Source organism: Thermobia domestica, chromosome 15 (assembly GCF_964235325.1).
Source record: "Thermobia domestica chromosome 15, izTheDome1.hap1.1, whole genome shotgun sequence".
Lineage (NCBI taxonomy): Eukaryota > Metazoa > Arthropoda > Insecta > Zygentoma > Lepismatidae > Thermobia > Thermobia domestica.
The window spans coordinates 9,811,456-9,833,139 of NC_137468.1; the positions used below are offsets into that span (position 1 = coordinate 9,811,456).

Consider the following 21,684-nt stretch of genomic DNA (forward strand, 5'->3'; position numbering starts at 1 on the left):
GTCATTAGATTTCTGGTAGCTGAAGGTTTGAAACCAATAGAAATTCACCGTCGGATGGCAGTGTAATGTGGTGAACGTTGTTTGAGTCGGACACAAGTGTATGAGTGGGCAGAAATATGTTGAACAAGTGTTAAAAGATTCGCCACGACCAGGGCGCCCTGTCTGTACAGTCACGGAGAACAACATTGCGAGAGTTGTTGAGTTGATACGGGAAAAACAGGCGTATTACGATGGGTAATATTGCAGCAAAGATGAACATCAGTACGTTATGAAAAATATGGTGGGCTGATCCGACACTGATGTTCATCCGACCCTTCAGCTAACAGAAATCAAATGACACTCCGCTGGTCCACGGTGGTGCAAAAACTTGCAGGCGTGCTGCCATCTCGTTTCACTGATTACCAGCATCCCGTTCGCGAGGTAGGTGAGCCAGGCTAATCTAATAATAGTTCTACACGGTGTCTATCAGTCACGAAAAAGTCACGAAATCAGAAAACGGTCATGAAAGTCACGAAATTTAGCGTTTCGGTCACTTTTTTTTTTTTTTAACTGGGCAAATCTAAGTACAGATTGGAAAATGTTGTTCTATAAAACGTCAAAATTCACCACCAAAAATGTCTATGGTCGGCTTTAGACGCTACCAAATTGCAAGTAAAGTATGTTTTTATCGCATGGATGAAAATACGGCCTAATTCGCTATTGAAAATGTTAGGAAGTTTTATGATTTGGTGAAGAAAAGGTCACGAAATTTCATTTTGGAATTTTAGTAGACACCCTGTTCTAGGACACCGGAAAAAAAAAAAAAACTATCGACGTTTTGTATTGCGGTTATTTATTGAGTGGAGCTTGTGTAAGTCGAATTGAATTGGCAGATTCATCCCAAAGTTAAAATGGGAGACTTAAACAGGGTGCACTTCTGCTGGCAGCCATATAATACCGAAAAAGATCCAAAAGATCCAAAAACTTACTCTTGCACATGGGAACAAGTCTTTAATACTGTTTTCCAGGTTGCAATGTTTCCTTCTCAGAATTTTTAAATAAATAATGTAGAATGTTAACTTATTTCTTAATGTTAAGTGATTCCTTTTTATACATTACTGCGTGCCTAGCATGTCAGTAAAGTTTAAAATAAGTAAATAGATATTGATTAGTTTTTATATTTTGTTTGGGTCTTGTCTTCCCATAGGTTGTTGGGATCATGCGAGTGAACGTGGAAAAGGTTTTAGAACGTGATCAAAAATTATCAGAATTAGATGACAGAGCAGGTGAGAATCTAAACGAAGCATGAGTCACAAGAAAAAAAGAGGGAATGCTTTGATTTTCTTTTTCCCCAGTGTAAGACATTTCTCTTAGTAGAAGCAAGATACATATATTTTCCAGGCACGACAGAATGTTTGATCTTAAGCTAGGGTACAATTGAAGCTTGTTGTTGAGCATTTGATATTTGATTTTGAAGACTGTTTTGTTAATGCTTTCCGTGATCAACAAGTAGTATATTTTGCTAGGAATGAACATGTGTATAACAATTCCGTCAGCCCCACAAAACTTAACAATTCTTCAGATTTTTCGAGTACTCTATTTTATTGGTAGATGAAACTATATCATCCTCTGGCAAAAAGTGACACTAAAACGCAATAATTTTGATTTTTTTAAAAACATCTTTCGTCCTTTATGAATCAGCATTTAATGTTTTACATGTGTAGTTTATAAATTTAATCCTCATGAGGTGTTCGCTCCTCTTGGAAAATGCAACATGGTCATATTTAACGTTCAAATCTGTGTAGGATGTATAAATGTTTGCAGTGATGCGAAACCTTAAGCAAATATCTAGTTTCTTCCTGAAAAATATTTTGAGTCACCGTGGCGGCGTCGTTTCTCTCTCTCTCTCTCTGTAATGATGCATTCTTTTAAGTGATTTTTTATTATATACTATTGCCTCAATCGATGACCGCTGAAAAGTACTGAACTTTGAGAAGTCACAGCAAAGTGTTAGATCCCTTAATTTGAGAGCTTCTAAAATTTTTCATTAGGGATTTAGAAGTAAAGTTGTATGTTATATAACTAGATTCTCGTCACTGGTTCCAAAGATTGTCCCACTATGGCAAGATAAAAGTGGTATTTTAAAGAAACGAAACAGTCACACTATTTGTAGATATTTTGTTGGTAACGAAGTCTAATATCATACTAGATCACCAGGTATAAATACGTCTCTATTAAAGAAGTATGTTGTAAAATAGAAAAAAAATCCTAAATGAATGGAGTTTATTACTCTATTTGATTACTGTTTCTGCAGTCTTAAGTGGAAGGCTGTAAGTGTATTAGCTGAAATAACAATCCAAACTTATTTCCTTAAACTTATAGGTACTGTGTTATCCAATTTTTAGCATTGTCTTTTATATAGATATATATATATATATATATATATATATATATATATATATATATATATATATATATATATATATATATATATATATATATATATATATATATATATCTCTACCCTTAGAACATAATATTTAGATACGGAATTTTACCTTAATTAGTCAAAATACAGGGATGCTTGACGCACAAATCATTATATTGTATGTATTGCATTCAGTCTTCAATATCAAATACCAGTTGCTTTTTCTTTTCAAAGAAGTAGCTTGTAAGTTTTAAACTAATGCAAATTATTGTTTCTGTGCATGCTGCTGTAACTGCAGGTAGTGGGTATTATGAGAACTAACGTAGAAAAAGTCCTGGAGCGGGACCAGAAGCTCTCGGAATTGGATGACCGTGCAGGTACAGAAACTTACTCGCAGTTTTGCAAGTATTTTGTTTTTCCCTAGGATTGTTTTATTGGGAAGAAGGTGGTGTTTTCTTTGCTTTCAGTGTTTACTCGTTTTTCTTTTTTTTTTTTTTTCCACAGGTAATATTTTTATATACAGTAAACCCAAGCTAATTTTAAAATACGAAACGTAAATATGTTATAGTGTTGCCAAAATGTCTTCAGCCGTGGCAAAAATGCGAACTAAAAGCTCACCCCTCGACACACCCACGCGTTGAGCCAATGAGGGTTCAGCTATTTCTAACCGAGAGAGCTTTAGCGGAAGGGAGTGAAATTCCTTCGGCCGATAGCAGCGCTTGGAACAGAAGACTAAGTGTCAAGTCATTGTGATATATCTTTAGCATGTATGTTTGCTATAGTAACCCTCATAGCAGAACATGCCGCGATCTGCGATATAATTGCAGAAAATTTGCCGCGCCTGTACAGAAAAGTGTAAAAACATGCCTGCTATATGTAGATGTCTTAAATGCATGGACGACTCGCATAAATATTGTTTGAACTGTTTTTTCTGTCGCGTAAAGCGTATTTTTAACAATCACAAGTGTTTCTTCTGCAGAAAATTTTTGAATAATTCCTGCAGAAAATTTTTGACTCTAGGAAAGGCATCGCAGAAAGACAAAGAAAGTTCTGCCATCAGGACAGTAACTATATCGATTACTAAAGAATTTATCTTGTATCCGGGAATTTACTTTTTTTTTAAAAAGAAGTCAGTTCCCGTACTGTCTGGCATCTTTTTCCAAGTCATCTACTGCCCTGGTTGAGTGGAAAGCATATTCACTGCGATTGACACTACTTGTTCTTTCTGACAGCTCCTGCGCGCACGTGGTGCTCAATGCTGTTTTGCCAGCTTTTGCGTCGGGTATTGAAACACGAAATTATTCACTGCAATTAAATGACACAAAAGAGAACTAAAAAGAATGCTCTCAGTAACCAGCAGGTTCAGTACTCAAGTTGACATTCGACTAAAACGATGTGCATTTGTTTATAATCAAATTGGCAACATGTGGAAAGGGTGGAATATTTACCATTGCAGAGCGAGAAAAATGAGCCACTATAATTGGCTGAACGTGCTGTTGCCATAGAAACAGTTGATTGTTGTGACCACGTGCAAGAAGGGGAAAAAACAGAGGAAAGTACCTGTCAGAAAGGACAAATTGTATCAAATGGAGTGTAGGTGGGTTCTTTTCTTTCCATGAAGTCTTTTCTTAAGAGAAATAAGTAAATTTAGTTCCCGTTTCAAGATACTACACAATTTTTGAAGGGAGAATTGAATCTACTAATTTCTTTTAAGAAAAGAGACTCCAGAGAAAGGAAGAAGCCCGTCTCATGTTACTAGTCGAGCAGCGCAGTAGATGCATGTGAAAAAAGGTACCAGGAAGCAACGAAATTGTAAAGTAAATTTCTTTATTCCCGAAAGCAAGGTAAGATCTTTTTCTCTAAGTATTTTACCATGTATATTGAGAGAAAAATAGAAATGGGAAATCCAGTGCTAACTTTGAAATAAAGAGAACTCGGGTTTAATTTCAAGTACTCCATATGAAATTTTCTTGATTTCTCTTTGTAAACAGAGCGAATATCGGACTGGTATCTTGATAAATAATTTATTTTATTGAAAATTCTTTCACTGCTGAATTTGTATTCCTGTGATTGTGCTAAATATTTGCTTCTGCTGACCGCTTTGTACTGAATAATAAATTTTGCAGTTATTAACCCTTTGGGTGTACAGGGTGTCTATCGGTCAGAAAGTCACGAAAAAGTCACGAAATCAAAAAACGGTCATGAAAGTCACGAAATTTAGCTCTTGGGTCACGATTTTTTTTAACTGTACAAATGTAAGTACAGATTGGAAAATTTCGTTCCATAAAACGTCAAAATTCACCACCAAAAATGTCTATGGTCGGGTTTAGACGCTACCAAATCGCAAGCAAAGTACATTTCTATCGCACGGATGAAAATTCGGCCTAATTCGCACACAAATTCGCTCTTGAAAATGTTAGGAAATTTTATGATTTGGTGAAGAAAAGGTCACGAAATTTCATTTTGGAATTTTAGTAGACACCCTGGTGTTGCTCTATCAGTCTTTTTTCAGAGACTGAAAAAGATCGACTCCCTAAAACTCATCCAAGCATATGATTGAATATTGAATGATTTATTTGGCAAGTTCAAGGGAATGAGTCTTGTAAATCATATTCGTCCTCCCCGTGCAAACGTTGTTTATATACCACACCCGTCCTCAACGAAATGTGTTATATATTTATATACCAGACCCGTCCTCAATGGAACGATCTGATGTGTTTGTGCCACACCCATCCTTAACGGAACGATCTGTTATATGTTTATATACCACACGTCCTCAACGGAACAATCTATTATATGTTCATATACCACACCCGCCCTCGCTTGGTTACAATGTGAAAAGAAACGAAAAAAGTCAGATGTATTTAAAATACTTTTTTTCTTACTTAGTTAATAATTTAATTGTATTTTGAGGGTGTCTTTTAAATAGTCATATGTATACAGTTGTAAAAAAATCGTAAAAAAAAAAACTACAATGTCAGCCATTTTCGGAGACACAAAGCCAGCATTCATTTACTAGTAACACACCTTTTGTTTTAGTTGTATGGCAAGCGAGATGGGGCGCAGAACATACTACGATTTCAGTTGTGAAAGGATTAAAGAAACTGCATTATGTGCCAGAATTACCTCTAAATAGCAGTCATGGAACCAGTTCGTTGTCGTCATTTCACTCCTTAATACGAAGGAATTTCTGATCAGGATCTTTGTACACTCTGAAAGAACATACTAACTTCATACAGGCTCTGTTATCAATAAATTCCGTACGAATGAATTCCGTACGTACTACGGTAATATGAATACGGTTTCTTCCAACATAAAGGAAAAATAACTAAATTATAATTTTAAATAAGTTAACTAGAAACTATTACTTGAATCAGACCATTCGTTTCCAAGTTACTGATCACCTACAAAATAGGTACTGGCGGCTGTATTAAACAGAGTTAGCCGAGTTTGGGTTTACTGTACCACAGCATGTGACAATGTTCGGTAAGCTTCGATACTGCTCTTTCATGTTATATAATTAGAAAGAAAAATATTGGGCTTAGTTTATATATAGTGGAAAGAAAAGAACGTGAATGGCCAGTGCTATTTGTGCTTGCAAGTAGTTAAATGTAGATAAAATATTATCTTTGGTGGCTTACAACGTAGATTTTTACATCTGGTTGGGTTAGAGTAAAATTCGAAATTTATCTTAACTTAGAGTTGTTCTGGTAGAGCTTATTGTGAGTTGTAACTTTGTTGCAATGTTTTGACAGGTATTGACAATAACTTTACAAAAAGTAAAAGCTTTTCTTGGTTTTTCGTTAGCAGTATTTCTTTCTCTTGGACATTATAGTTGGCATAATTTTGCATGTCAGATAAAGAACAAGCCATTTTGTTTCACACGCGTACACTATAATGTAGCTGATATCTAAGCTTTCGCTGTGAAATAAAGTAATTTCAAGTTAAAGGAGGGAATAAAGTAATTATGTGACAAAAGTACACTCCAAGTAAAAGTAAATTGTTTATACGAGGGCCGTTCCGAAAGTAACGTTCGATCAGTTAAAAAAGTAACACCAAAGTAAGATAAGAAGAAATTATTATATACATCTGAAAACTACTACTTTGCTCTATTTTTCAACATCGTTTCCATAAACATACAAGCACTTATCACATCTCTGCACTAGCTTAGAAATTTCCCCGCCTATGCCTAGAGCCAGCCTGGGACCATATCTTTCAACTCATCATCATCATCCAAGCCATTTCTTCATATGCATGAAAAGATGATAATCCTTGGGTGTCAAATCTCGGATGGGCAATGTTACCATCAATTTTCTGGAAACGTTCATCAGTGACCACTGATGGCCTGCCACTCCTCTCTTCGTCATGAATATTTGTTCGTCCACTTTTAAATGAACGAACCCATTCACGAACAACTCCTTTACTCATCACACTTGGTCCATACACGGCACAGAGTGTCCGATGAATAGCTGCTGCCCAATATTGTTTTGCCGTAAGAAAACGTATAACAGCGCGGACTTAGCGGGGTTTTCTATTGAAGCACACATTTTGATACGCTACAAAAGTGGAACTAGTGATCAGACAGCCTTCACTCTACCACGGCTGGATGCAGACTGATCTACCGTGCACGTCTGTGCAAAGATGGTAGCGCAGCTCCACTGCTTCATACACAGTGACCAATCGGAGAGTACTTTCCGAACGCGCCTCGTATTTAAACACAAGTATTCTTAATGCGTGATGTCCTCTACAGTGTTTGATACATATGTTCCTAATTTTTCTATCGTACGTAGTCATGTTTCAACGAACAGCAGGATGATTTAAATCAAGAAAACTCAAGTTTCCCTTTATTGGAAAAAGCCTACCGAGAGTACGCAAGTCATTAATACTCATATGTGTGTGAAACAAATGCTCAGTGTATTGAGAGACTAGAATTATACATTGCTATAAACATAAATCAAGTTACAACTATAACTAAGAGATAAGAAACTGCTTTTGAATTAGTTGTTAATAGTTTGGGTTACTTTTTTTTTCATCTGTATTTTCTTTTAGTATTATTGTGTTTAGTATTCTGCTTCTAGATAGACAATAATGAATAATGTAATTTTACTAAATGCTGTGTACACATGTCTGTTCTAAAGCTCTCGTAATCATAAATTATAAGTTTCGATATGTATATATATGGATATATTTACTGTATTTCTACCTACTAAGAGATACAGGTTACACAGTTCAGTTATTTATTTATTTATTTATTTACTTGACTATATATATTTGTATTGTAATTCAAGACCTGTTTTGCGTAGCGCATAATAATCAAATACTTAAACAGTGTGTGCGCGCAATGTAGGTTCACCAGAAGTCTTAACGTAGTCAGTGCCGGAAAACTCGAGTTGTCTTCCTGATGGTGTTAGGAAAGCGGTTTGGAAGCAACATGGTATAGGACGAAGTATACTGACATAAGTTGAAACTGTATTCAAAGCAATCCCAGCTCGCGCCGTGTGAACTTTGTGGTGAACAAACACAGTGGTCGTGGGGTTTCTCGGGATTCTCCCGTTTCCTTCCACTTTCTTCATTCCACAATTTCATTCATCTCTCATCATTACAGTCTCCTTTAGTCTAACCGGCATAACCATGGGACGTAAAAGTCAAAAATTTCATTTAACCCAGATATGCCTACCATCCTTTTAAAAGGACACTCTGCAATACTGATTTTAAGGCGTCCTCGTCTATGCTCTATCAATCCAATGTGCTTTCTACTGGCCCTTTTTAAAACACACCCCCTCCCGGTGAAACTGGAAGTGGGGATCATCTTTTTTGCCTTTTTTTCGTCATAAGGCAGTAATATGAACTAAAATAAAAAAATTAAAACAATTAATAGTAGAAATTTTTTCAGGCATAACTGGGTTAATTTCATTTGAAGTGTGTCACTAAATTGGTTCCCTTGCAGTTTAAGAAATACTGCGATACTATCAGCAGTTGTAGTCAGTGTACAAGCAATGTCTGTTAACTATCGCGTACATCTCAATTTCACTGAAGGAGATTCTGTTGAAGACCAGTTTGAATAAATCTGCTCCATTCTTCTTAACTTTCTCAAAGACTATCGGATCTGCGCGACTGTCGGTAGCCTAACAACGGGAATAAAATAAAATTTCAAGTAGTTTCACAGGAATGTCTGTAAAAGGGTTGTAAGATTTTTTTTCCACTTATTATCCGCTCTATAAACGGGGACGCGGTGGCTCAGTGGTAGAGCGTTCACCTCCGATGCTTGGAGTCCCTGGCTCGATTCTAGCTTGCGCCGTGTGGACTTTGTGGTGGACAAACACCGTACTCGTGGGTTTTCTCGAGGTTCTCCCGTTTCCTCCCATTTTTATCATTCCACCATTTCACTCATCTCTCATCATCGCCGTCTCTTTTAGCCTAACCGGCATAACCGTGGGACTAAAACAGATTTCATTTCCGCTCTATAAACGTCACCATTGACATATTGACTTCGCCGTATGACTGGACACCTTGTAATGGTGAATGACAACTATAGATGCATTGCTGCCGTATAGGGATGAAGTATACGCTGGTATAGTGGCTCCAATCTAGCATAAAGGCAGTAATGTTGAATTTATTTGTACTATAAGTAATGAATATTACAAAATATAACTGTGTTGTGGCATGTTTGGTAATTGTAACGTTTTTTTTTTTAAAACTCTAGATGCTTTACAACAAGGAGCTTCTCAATTTGAACAGCAGGCTGGCAAGTTGAAGAGGAAATATTGGTGGAAAAATCTAAAGGTAATAAAAGAAATTCAAAAATGGTTTCTGAATAAGTTATATATATATATATATATTTGAAAATAGTTTGTTGTATTAATCGAACCATCCCACTCCGCTGGTTACTGTCAAAATTATTCTTTTTTCTTTTTTAGTCGTCTTGTAAAGAACAGAATTAACCAACACTCGCCGATTGTGAACCCTGAGAATCCTAATTGAATGATTCTATTCATGAAATGATTCCAGGAACCAATCCTGTTGCTTTCCACAGTCAAACACAAATTAAAAAAACGTGTTTTTTCTTTTTTCATTTCTTTGAAAGCAACATTAAAATCGGCAATAACTTCTAAAACTGTCGCTTACAACACACACTGATTTTCAGTATGCTGTTGCTGATTGCTGATTTTAGTATTTCCAATCAAAAGAAATATTAAAAAAAAAAAAAAAAAAAAAAAAAAAAAAAAAAAAATACTAAGTGTAATAAACTCTGGCAGAGACAATGAAGGGGGTCACATGAAACTTATGAATGAATCTACGCTAGTAGTTCAAGCGATTTGGTTAGGGTCTAGTACCCGAAGTATGTGGGGATCTATCTAAACTTTTTTTTTTTTTTTTTTAAACCAACCATAATTTCTCCCAGTGCCTAGGTATGGAAGGCAGCAAGATCGATCGTCCAAACCATGTCAGGAACAATTGTCCAGTTTGGATTCCCACGGCACATAATAGATGAGTGTTAGAAATACTGTAATTTAAAATGTTTTTATATTATTCTGAGATTTCGTATGTTCGTTATTTTAAGCATTGATTTCTCCAGTTTTATTTATTTATTTATTTATTTATTAAATTTGAGTTAAATATTAGAAATAGCAGCATCATTTTCATAGATTATACGTACAGTTGCAAACGAAAGGCCATATCCTGCTATACAATTTATTTTCGAGAAGTCTGTGGAACACACAGGCTAGTTTAGGTACATATACTTTAGTGCAGGCATTGAAAATCGGAAGAAGGTTGGGCCAATCACAAAGGCCTTAACTACTGTTGAGGGCCGTACGAGATAATGTATAACATTTTCACAAGAATTAAATAGTCAAAATGAATTGAAGGTAAATTGGATGTTCCAACGCAAAGCATATTTTCAAGGCGGACGTCAGTTATCCAGGAAAATAAATAAATAAATAAATAAATAAATAAATAAATAAATAAATTCAAGTTAAGAGGTTACGTAAGAAATACATTTCCATTAACAGATCAGGCGGGCTGGATGAATGGGTGCAGTGGGCCGCAATCAGCGCGAGGGCCGGCTGTTGAACATGGCTGCTTTAGTTCGTACCATTTCTGACAAGAGTTCAAAATTACAAGTAGCTCTTCGTCCTGGTAGGATGGCTAGTCTGCGCGGCTTTAGTTCACAGGGTGTCGATTTGGATTCTCGGTGTGGGAGAGCCTTGAAATTTGATTCAGATTCCACCCTTAACCAGTGTTTCTTCCAGACATGTTTTTGGGAGGCACTGCCCCCCGGAGCTCCGAGAGTGCCTCCCCGGATGAGACCAAAATAATACGTCTATAATATAATAATAAATAGATTAGTACCAGCAGTGCTTCCCCGGAACATTTCGTCTGAAAGAACGACTGCTCTTAACTGTAGGTCCACGCCTTTATACAGGCTGAGTCCTGAAAAACAACCAAACTTCAATAATTAACAACTAAGTTTCAAAGTATCCTTAAAGAAGTCTATTTATGGCCCTTTTGATATGCCGGTAAATTTGTGCTTTTATCGCCCTAAGTCATGAAAACGCTCGCTTGAATTCAGTTTCTTAATTCAGCACAGAAACCATGTGTTGTAACAGATTGTCAACTTTTATTTTTCGCGCATTTAAAATCTTTGGTCCAGATAAAACTTCCATTCATTGTCAAACTAGTACTTAATTAAGATCTGTTCCTTCACTATAATAAATGGATGTGTTGTGCTTTATCAGATCAGTACTTCACTAGAATTCTCAGAAATACAGTTTCTGTGTGATCACTGCCCTTTCAATATACGCGCAGTTGAATAATAAAAGCATTTTTAAAGTACATCTTAATATTAGAATAATTGTGAAGCATCCAATTAGGCGCAGTGTTGGAAGCACAACTGTCAAAGTATGATAAAGACCCATTTTTGTTATAATTCATTTTTTTAATTTTATTTATTTACTTTTACTATTGTTCCTTGTAATAAATGCAGGATATGTGCTTTATAGTTGTACAGTTAGAATATAACATTACTTGCTCTGTTGCCATTCGTATACACAAATGTCACTGTTGATGCCTCTCCCGCAGATGAATTACGCCTCGAATGTAAAGGGTCACGATAAATAATGATAAAGGAAAATATTATAAATATTGATAATTTTCATCACATATATGAAATTTTTCATTTATATATAAAACTGTAAGCAATAAGCAGCGATAATAAAAGAAAAAGCTTATTACAAATCGGAAATTCCTTATGGAGATCGCTGGCAAGAGGTTTAATAAAGGGTAGGGGTTACATGGTGTGAAATAGGTTGGGAAATCTTGCTTTAAGTAAATAGTGTTGACAGCTTTATGACAGCTTTCTCTCAGAGCAAGTGCGTTTCGACTTGCTGCATGCTGTGTCAATAAACAGTATCGACTGGTTTAAGTAGAGTATAATAAGTGATTATTGCCATATACGAAGCCTGTCAGGAAATAGTGTTGACTGTGTTTGTAAAACATGTTTATTTACAATGCATTACAAAACCATATGGTCACCTTCGAAGTAGTTCCCTTGGGAAGCTACACACCGAAGCAGACGTTGCTCGCACTCATGGAAGCATTGCTAGAAGTCCTCAAGTGACACCCTTCGAAGTTCCTGTATCACGACCCTTTCAATGTTTTCTACAGACCCAAAATGATGGCCACGAACAGCATTTATGATTTTGGGGAATAGGAAGAAGTCACAAGGACTGAGATCTGGGGAATAGGGAGGTTGTGGCGAAACAGGAATGCCCTTATTCGCGAGATACTCATTAACAGAAAGAGCAGTGTGGCACGGCGCATTGTCGTGATGGAGGATCCATCATTGGGACATGTCAGAACGGACACGAATGACCCGATTCCTCAGTCTTTCCAGGACCTGGATGTAAAATTGTTGATTCAATGTTTGTCCTTGAGAAACAAATTCTTTATGGGTCACGCCTTGATGATCAAAGAAGCAAATCAACATGACCTTGATTTTTCATTTGCTTTTCCTGGTCGCCTTTGGTCGTCGTGAGCTACTTGTGTGCCACTCAGCACTTCGTCTTTTGGTTTTAGGGTCATACTCGAAAACCCATGTCTCATCACCTGTCACAACATGTTTGAAAATGTCTGGTTCAGTTTCGATGCGGTTGATGAGGTCACGACACACAGTCATGCGATGCTCCTTTTGTTCAATTGTTAAGTTGTTTGGCACCATTTTCGCACAAATTTTTCTCATTCCCAGATCTTGAGTAAGAATTTCGTGCACTGCTTGGCGATTAATGTTCAATTCATCAGCAGTCATCCTAACCGTTAAGCGCCGATCTGTTCTTACCAGATCCCTCACTCTCGCAACATTTTCATCGTTTCGTGTCGTGCTTGGTCTTTCTGAACGTGCCTCATCTTCAACTTCCTCTCTACCTCCATAAATGCCTTATGCCACCGAAACACTTGTGCACGAGACATTGTGTGGTCCCCATACGCCTGTTTTAATTTTCTAAATGTTTCTGCTGCATTGTCCTTGAGTTTCACACAAAATTTGATGGCGTAGCGTTGTTCCAGTCTTGTACTCGCCATCTCTCCGACGAGCAACACTAACACACCCTCACAAAATATGTTATATACTCACTTGTGTTCACCGTAGGTACTTCAAATTTTCACTGCTTGTAGCCAAAGGATGCCTCTATCAGCTCCATTGGTTTCATTGAACAACTGTGTGTAGTTCCTGAAATAGAGAAACAGTCTCATTACTTTCCTCACAGACCTCGTATGCCTTATAAACGTACTTTTGGCACCTCCCACGTATCGCGAGACGTAAATAGACAAATTCGTGGATTAGAACTAACTATTGGAACGAGTTATTAATTTTAATTTTGCATTTATTTTCCTGTTTATTATCCCTTCGCACTCCTACACTTCCACGAATCACCCTTTGTTTTCTAGTATTTCGGTTTCCTCCCTATTTCTTCCATTCCCTATCTGGTAAAGCGTTCTGACCTGAAAACGTAATAGTGTACTTTCTCATTGTGTCTAATTATGTCTTGACAGTCAGAAGTTACATATCAAACCATGTGTTTAGACACACTGCAGTTTCCTTGGAGTTCTTTATCTCGTATTTTAAAGGAATGATTTCTACTGACAAATAGAAATGTTCCAATAAATTTAATACTGCAATGAGAACTAGGTTGTGTCAGTTTTTATATTTCATAATGATTATAAAACAATTTCTACACTACGAAAATGTTAACGCTTTTTGTAATTCAGACGTGACAGCATTGCTGATTTGAAGACAACCATGCAACTCGCTAGCTGTCGCACACACTGAGTCGTCCTGGTAGTCGGCAAATAGTAAACAAACTCATCGGTAGAGAGAGAAATTTGTCATAAGGCGGTCATCTTGTATTTACAGTCGAATAAAACATTTTTACGAAGTGGTTAAAACTGTAAGACTACAGACATCATAGTTCGTTGTTGTATGTGAAATGTTTGTACAAATAAAGGTGAATTATGTGATACACGCTCTGATTTAATTTGTTTTGCTATTTCAGTGTGCTTTCAATTTATACGCCGTTACGTCTATATGTTAGAATTTCCGCTCAAATTCACTTGTATTATTCTAAATCAGATGACATTCTTATTCTGTCCGTTATTGTAAATTATGATGGGAATATTATGACGAGGCGCATCCAGAAAATAACTTTCCCACGCGTGTTATAGCTAGGAAACTGTATATAACGCGAAGCGACTGCGTGCACGTGAGAGAGTGAAGTCCTAGCATGGCGCATACGACAGCGGAACTTCCCTAGTGCTCTCAATAGCGTCGAGGCGGTGGTTGAAGATGGACGATCCTATTCCACCTCCTGCCGCGTGTGAAATGCGAGCAATGATAATTTTTGAATGCACAGGGCATAGCGCCGATTAAAATCCATCGTCAGCTGTGCCAGGTCTCGGAGCCCAACATCATGGGCAAGCAGATGATGCGTTGCTGGTGTAGACAGTTTGCAGCAGGACGTCAAAATTTGCATGATGCGTCCTGTAAGCAATTCACGTTTCATCCCCTGTGATGATCGGTCCTTCTCTCTCATCGTGGTATCGTTGCAAAAATGTCAATGCTGATTTCAGGCGCCTTGCTTTGTGTTCAGTTACTTCGGCACTTTATCACTGCTCGCACTTCACACGTGGCGGGAGCTGGAACAGGAACGTCCATCTTCAACCGCTGCCACGATGCTGCTGAGAGCACTAGCATGTGCCATGCTAGGACCTTACTCTCACGTACATGCAGTCACTTCGCGCATCATACGGTTTCCTAGCTATGGAACGCATGGGAAACTTACTTTCTGGATGCGCCTCGTATATCGAGGGACAGAAGGAAATGAATACTTCCCTACATAAAATCATTTGTCAAAGTTTTAAATATGATGTGTCTAGTCTACAATCTTAAGAAAGGTATTTAATTGGTACGGTACCTAGTTTGAAGATTTAAGTGTTTGGTACTAGATAATGATAATTATACTTGTAAGAAATTGGGATTTTTTTTTTCTATTGGGACGCTTTGTATTCAGTGGCAAAATACATTTTAATTATTATGGTTTTTCAGATGATGATAATCATGGGCGTGATAGCTCTTGTAATATTAATCATAATCATAGGTAAGTAATTATATTTGGCCTAGTTGTAGAATCTTTCTCTAGATACCATGCAGCATCTTGGAGCATGAGTGGCTTTCCTGTATGTAAACGGTATGGAAGTGCTTCCTTTCTTTTTTAAAAAAAGAACCAAAATTATTCTATTCCATTTTTTGTTTTTTCGTTGTTAGAAAAACCATTGAACTTGTCAAGGAAACGACCAGCTATCATCGCAAAGGATTATGGTCTTGAATTTGCCAGTGAAGTAAGTTGATTTTCTTGGCCGAGCTGTTCTGTTATATGTGGGTAAACGTGCCTATTAACAGTTGTGTGTTTCTTTGTTGCGGAGATTTCTCTCTCCTTTTCATTTTTTCTTTCTTTTTCTGTTTGGGATACGTGTTTGCGAATAGCACCTTTTCTGTGGCACCTCACCTGTATGACCTTTGAGCTTTATATTAACTTTTTAAAGGCGATTCTTCTAGTATGAGGGTCGATTGAAAAACAAAAAAAGTGCACAATCTTATGTAACTTGATAGGCAACTATTACTATATTACGAACTACATTTCTCCGCTACAAATATGCCAAGGTTCGTGTAATTCTATTTAGTCATCTTGTATGAATAGCCAGGGTTCCCGCTAAAATTGTTTACTCGTAAAAAGTCCTGAAGAGTCCGGGAACTTCATAAAAAGCTGAAGGAATCTGATATTGTCAGGGAGTTTTAAGTACAGATTTTTACCTCCCAGAAACCATTTTTTCTTTTTGCCTTATTCAGTTATTTAGATGGGGATATTTTATAAAATAACTTAGTTCGTTTTGTGGTATATATATATATATATATATATATATATATATATATATATATATATATATATATATACACACACACACACACATATACATACATACATATACATATATATATATATATATATATATATATATATATATATATATATATATATATATATATATATATATATAGAGAGAGAGAGAGAGAGAGAGAGAGAGAGAGAGAGAGAGAGACTTTTTCAGGTTTTCCAAATCTGTATATAATAAAATAAAAATATGTTTTCCTAGGTCAAACGTCGCAACACACAAATTGCGGAAGGTTTTTTAAAGACATGAGCTTGAGTTCGTGTAAATTCTCATTCAGAACAGTCGTAAATGTAAATACTGTTATTCCTCAGGGTAAGACAATGATTGAGGTGTGTTTAGTTGTGTACAAATCTTAATTATTTTTCTTGAATCTTGCTTCTGTAAATAAGAAAGTTCTCCGAACAAAAATTTCAAACTCGTATGTACTCCTGAAAGCAAACTGCTTTGTCAAGCAGTTTGACCTCAGTGAACAAATTCACTATTCCTGGAAGAGACTTTTAAAACTAACTAGCTAACTCTATGGCCTATGGAACTCGGAGGTTCAATGCCACATTTGCAAAAGCTCTCCATGGACTTCTATCCTTAGCCAACTGGATCCAGTTTCTACTTTGTATTCCTATTTCTGCGAGATCCATCTCAATATTGTTCTCCCATCTGGGCGTAAGTCTTCCTAATGATAGTTTTCCGATTGGAATTCCAGTTAGAACTTTCTGTTAGAAATTCCAGTTAGAATTTTCTTCCATTCTGGCTACATGGCCTGCTCATCTGAGCCTCCTAGAGTCGATGACTCTAATAATGTTCGATCAACTGTATAAATTATGTAGTTTCTTGTTATGAAGTTTCAGCCATTCCCCAATCCCGTTTCTCTCGGGGCCGAATATTCCCTCAGAGTAAGTGACTATGTTTCAAACAGAACAACAGCCTCACGCCAAATCCCCAAACTGGAGGACCACTGCTTGTCTGTCCGCGACTGCTTATTCAGTATATTCTAGCAAACCTTTATATCTAGAGGCCTTCTTCTTGATCCACAGCCTGAGGATGTGCCATGCCGTGGTGACAGGGACCCACATTACATGGAGAGTGGACTTTTGGGGTATATAAATCCTCAAAACGTTCACAAAGCAGAGATGGAAGAATTAATGTTGCTTCAGAATTAGGTGATTTGAATTAAATCTCATGGCTGATTAATCTCACTAAATTTTTCGTTGTCACAACAGGCGAATATACCCTGATTAATTTATTTTCAAGATTTCTGGCCGATTCTTATCCTATTAAGTTATTTTTTTCATCACTGCAAAATGACTTGATCAGCTGTATTTGAAACTTTGTTCATGATTAGCATGCTTGCCTATAGTGCACTTAATCTGAGGTTGGATTCCCGGTGAAAGAAAAACTTTCTGTATTGACTTAGCATCATGGAGCATTTGAAGAGCTACTTGGATTAAGGGCCATCGATTAAAAAAAAAAAAACCACAAATAACAGAGCTGGCCATCCATTACCGAACAATTATTTAACAAATTCGGATGAAAAATCATAGTGCTGAATAGTATGTCATTTCTACAGGATTACAGCTCTAAAAAATCGGCATCTAATTGTATCATTTGCTGTATATTGGTATAACTCCTCCGAATATTAATTGATAAATTGGTTGACGAGAAAAGAGCAATGGAAAGTATTTCTTAGACTGTGTATATTCTCTCAAGTCTTTCTCTACTTTTCTATCTCCACTTCTTCGTACTTTCGTAATCAGCGACAATCAGTTCTGCAGTGAAAGAAAGCAAGCATTTCCAATACTGGTAACAGTGCATGTATTTAATTTTCTTGGTTATGTTACTAACATTTAGAATGATTCTTTTTTTAATTTCAGATGCTGCTGATATTAATAACAATTGCAATTGTACTAATTATTATAATTGTAGGTGAGTTAGTTTAGTTGTTTTCAAGCGCTTATGTGTTTTGTCTGGAATAGCTTTGATTTTTTTTCTCTCCTTACAAGGCTCTTATTAAGAGTTCTCTGTGGATTACTTTTTTGTTTAATAGCGGCGAAACAAAATGTATTAAAATCCCAGATTTCTAGTGGTGAGTACGTAAATGCATGTACTACGAAGTACTAGACTTTCTTGAGGTATGGGAATATATCTGATATCTGGCTTGAAGCGATTTCCCTCTTGCCATTAGGTTGAGTATCTTGTTTCCTATTATTAATTCGTCAAGAGCTGATTACACATCCTTGTCTCAGCATTTGTCAATGGGGACAAGCCACTATGGCGAATGTTTTAAGTCTAGTATATGCATATAAAGTAAAAATCAACTGCTTTCAGGACAGGTAATAAGGGACCAAGGCTGTGTATTTGCGAAGGTAAAGGTTCCACAACTGTCTTGACATGGGCACTCAAGAAGGTGGCATAGTCAACCCGATCCTCCGATTCCCCGTAACTTCCCGGATTGTTACAGATTAGGGATGGGCAAAACCGGTTGGTTTTCTCCAAAACCGGTTCGGTTTTCACCGAAATTGGTTTTGGTAAAAACTTTTGGAAAACACAAATCTATTTCTGTGGAAACAGATTCGGTTTCCGGAGGACAACGAAACACTATTCTGGTCAGAAATAGAACACATTTTGGAAGAAAACGGAACCGTTTTTGAAGAAAACCGAAACCGGATCCGGTGAAAAACCGAACCGTTTTTTGGAGAAAACCGATTTTTGTGCCCACCACTATTACAGATATCCCAAGATATTGAATAACCTGAGCCGCATTAGAACGACGGTAGAAAAAAAAAAAAAAAACGCTTCCACCGGAGATCGAACATTGAGTGGGAGGGTGTATGGCTATTCTGGGAGCGAACTGGGTAGCGTAGTAGTTAACGCATCGGCACGGTACGCCCAAGATTCCGGGTTCAATTCCCGCTCCGGTTCATGCATTTTTTCTATCTCTGTGTAAGGAATTTTAATGGTTTGATTTTACTAATGTCTTCAAATCTATTTAAATGTCCCTTTTTGGTAAATATAAAATTTTGTTATGTGTAATTATAATGCTTAATTATCAAATTTCAGTAAAATTATATTTATATATATTAAAAAAATTCGGGGCCATAGTAGAACCGTTATTTGTAAAAATGCGAAAAAAAATGGAATGTTGTTTGAAGTAAGCTATTTTCAGTCTAAAATAGTGAGAATTTTCCAAACGCATTTGTTCTCCGTATGGGTAGGGCACTGTATGTTACATGAAAAGGCAACATTTCCAGTTCAGCAGGCTGTGTGAACGGAAAATAACGGGAGACAACGATGAATGACGAGGGGGACGCGGTGGCTCAGTGGTAGAACGTTCAGTTCCGGTGCTTGGAGTCCCTGATTCGATCCCAGCTCGCACCGTGTGGACTTTGTGGTGGACAAACACCGTGCTCGTGGGTTCTCCCGTTTCCTCCCACTTTCTTCATTTCACTCATTTCTTATTATCACCGTCTCCTTTAGCCTAACCGGCATAACTATGGGACATTAAACTTGTTAAAGATTTCATTTCATTTCAAGGATGAATGACGCATGAAACGTGTACACATTGTTGTATGATGGAACTAAACGAACACCTCGAATCGGTTTCCCAACAATCCTGTACTGTTGATATTGTGAGGACCAAAAGGAACAGCCTTGTGAAATGATAGCATTACTTTTATATTTAACATAAGGCGCCGTACCAATGTGAAGCCCAAATAATTAGTACAGTTGGAAAAATTCCAACATTTTGGATTGAAAAAGTACCTATTTCAAGGAACTTTTCTTTTTTTTTTTCATATCTTTACTCATAAGGGAAGTAATTATGGCCATGGACTTTTGATATGTCCTGTATAATGCAAATACAAACAAAAGCCAAACCACTTGGCGTAACAGCCCTTTTTGTGGGCCTGAGCCGTTCTACGCCATCTTGTTAGCTAGTGACCGGCTGAACTATGTCCAGTCTAGCGACGAAACACATGATGAGAGCGCTGTGTCGCCATGTCTCTAAATAGGCGTATCAACAGATTTCTAGACCTAGTGATCGTCACGTCTTTTTGTTAACGTGGCTCCCCAGTTTGCCTCACGACGCTTGGTGTACGTCGAAAATTGGGAAGCATCAGCCCGGAATTGAACTCGGGACCACGTGGACGTGAAAAATGAAATGAAATCTTTTGAGTTTTACGTCCCACGCTTATGCCGGTTAGGCTAAATGAGACGGTGATGATAAGTAATGAATGAAATGGTGGAATGAAGCAAGTGGGAGGAAACGGGAGTACCCCAAGGAAATCCACGCACACGGTGTTTGTCCACCACAAAATTCATTTGGCGGGGCTGGGATCGAACCCGGGATCCCAAGCACCAGAGGTGAACGCTCTACCCACGTGGACGTGAGTTCAATGCTCTAAGCACTAAACTATGGTGTCCCCGTATAATGCAATGAATTTTAAAAATACAAGAGAAATTTAAATAAGCTTGAAAAAACGTTCAGTAAAATCATATCGTTAAAATTCCAGTTCATTAAAAAAAATCTATAATTCATGAGCTACGTAGGAACTGACACTGTTAAAAGGTATGTGTATATCAGCATTGCATCAATATGAGAGATGTTATGCGTCAGCCTTCTGTTCTCAATGTTCTAAATAGAGCTCCTTCGTGGCTAAGTGGTTAACGTGCGCGCCTTTGGCGCGGGAGACCCGGGTTCGATTCCCGGCGGGAGCTCATGTGGTTCGGATTCCACGTTAATCAGTAGGTCCACGTCTCACATAGCCTCGCTGCTGAACGAGACGTTAAACTCAAAATCAACTCAACTCAGTGTTCTAAATATTTTTATAGTCTGGAGGAAGTTTCTGGTTGGTGGCGTGTTCCAAGTACTTAATTAATACACCTTAATTATTTGGGCGATTTTTAATTATTGGTATTTTGGGCTTAACGACTAATAAGCAATTCATCATGCATGATAGGTTAAAAAGTTGATTAATTACATATTCATGTTTGTAAGAATTACATTGGGTTGTATGTTTTTTCTTTTACTCTACATTTTCAATAAAATAGTAGTGGTTTTAGAAATTACTAGAAAGGAAAATCGTAATTACTCACTGAGGAACATAGTATACTTTAGTATAGTATAGCTAATAGTATATTTTAATAATATACTATAAAATAGCGCTTCAAATTTCTCATCGGTTGGATATAATGAAGATAAATACAAGAAGATCGCATTGAGTGACTTCTAAAAAGAACATAAATAATAGTTGTGCTTATTAAAATAGTAAAAAAAAAGGTATGATCTCTTAACTGGTAAGATTTTTTAAAAAATATTCGTGAATACGTCATATAAGGACGCAAATATGAAAATTCTTTACTAGATACCAGTGCTAGTTATAATAGCTGTGTGAAAATATTTGTAGGAAAATAATTTAAGCCCTTTGCTCTGAGGTAAATTGACCGATAGTTCAATTGAAATACCTATTCAAGAAACATACAGGTGAGTCAATATACTATTATTCATATTCCGTAACCTCGTGAGAAATAAGAATGAAGCATTTGGGTTTTTGCTTTATGAGTTGGAGTCCGTTTTGTGAATATCATAGTGCTTAACTGGATTTTCTTCAGACTTACTATAACTATGCCGATAGCTCGGTAAGGAAAGATCGATTTTCTGTTGTTTTTCTAGTGAGCCAGTTACATTTGATGCTTCAGAACTTAATTATGAAGTTCAAAAATCATAAATGTTTTTAATTCCGTTTGCCATGTATTTATTTATCATGTAAGAAAGTTATTAT

General features: G+C 36.9%; 1 protein-coding gene across 9 annotated transcripts in view; it reads left to right on the forward strand.

Moving 5' to 3' along the window:
* The window catches only part of LOC145672066 (vesicle-associated membrane protein 3-like), a 100,310-nt gene that overhangs the window by 52,203 nt on the left and 26,423 nt on the right, over nucleotides 1-21,684 (forward strand). For 4 of the 9 annotated variants that reach the window (XM_081741305.1, XM_081741306.1, XM_081741304.1 and 1 more), the window contains exons 3-5: nucleotides 1,187-1,265; nucleotides 9,111-9,190; nucleotides 15,006-15,057. In XM_081741305.1, coding sequence (XP_081597431.1) covers nucleotides 1,187-1,265; nucleotides 9,111-9,190; nucleotides 15,006-15,057 — 211 coding nt within the window. Of the gene's footprint in view, nucleotides 1-1,186; nucleotides 1,266-2,705; nucleotides 2,785-9,110; nucleotides 9,191-15,005; nucleotides 15,058-17,778; nucleotides 17,831-21,684 lie in introns of all 9 variants that reach the window. The other 5 variants (XM_081741307.1, XM_081741308.1, XM_081741302.1 and 2 more) reach the window with 3 other exon arrangements.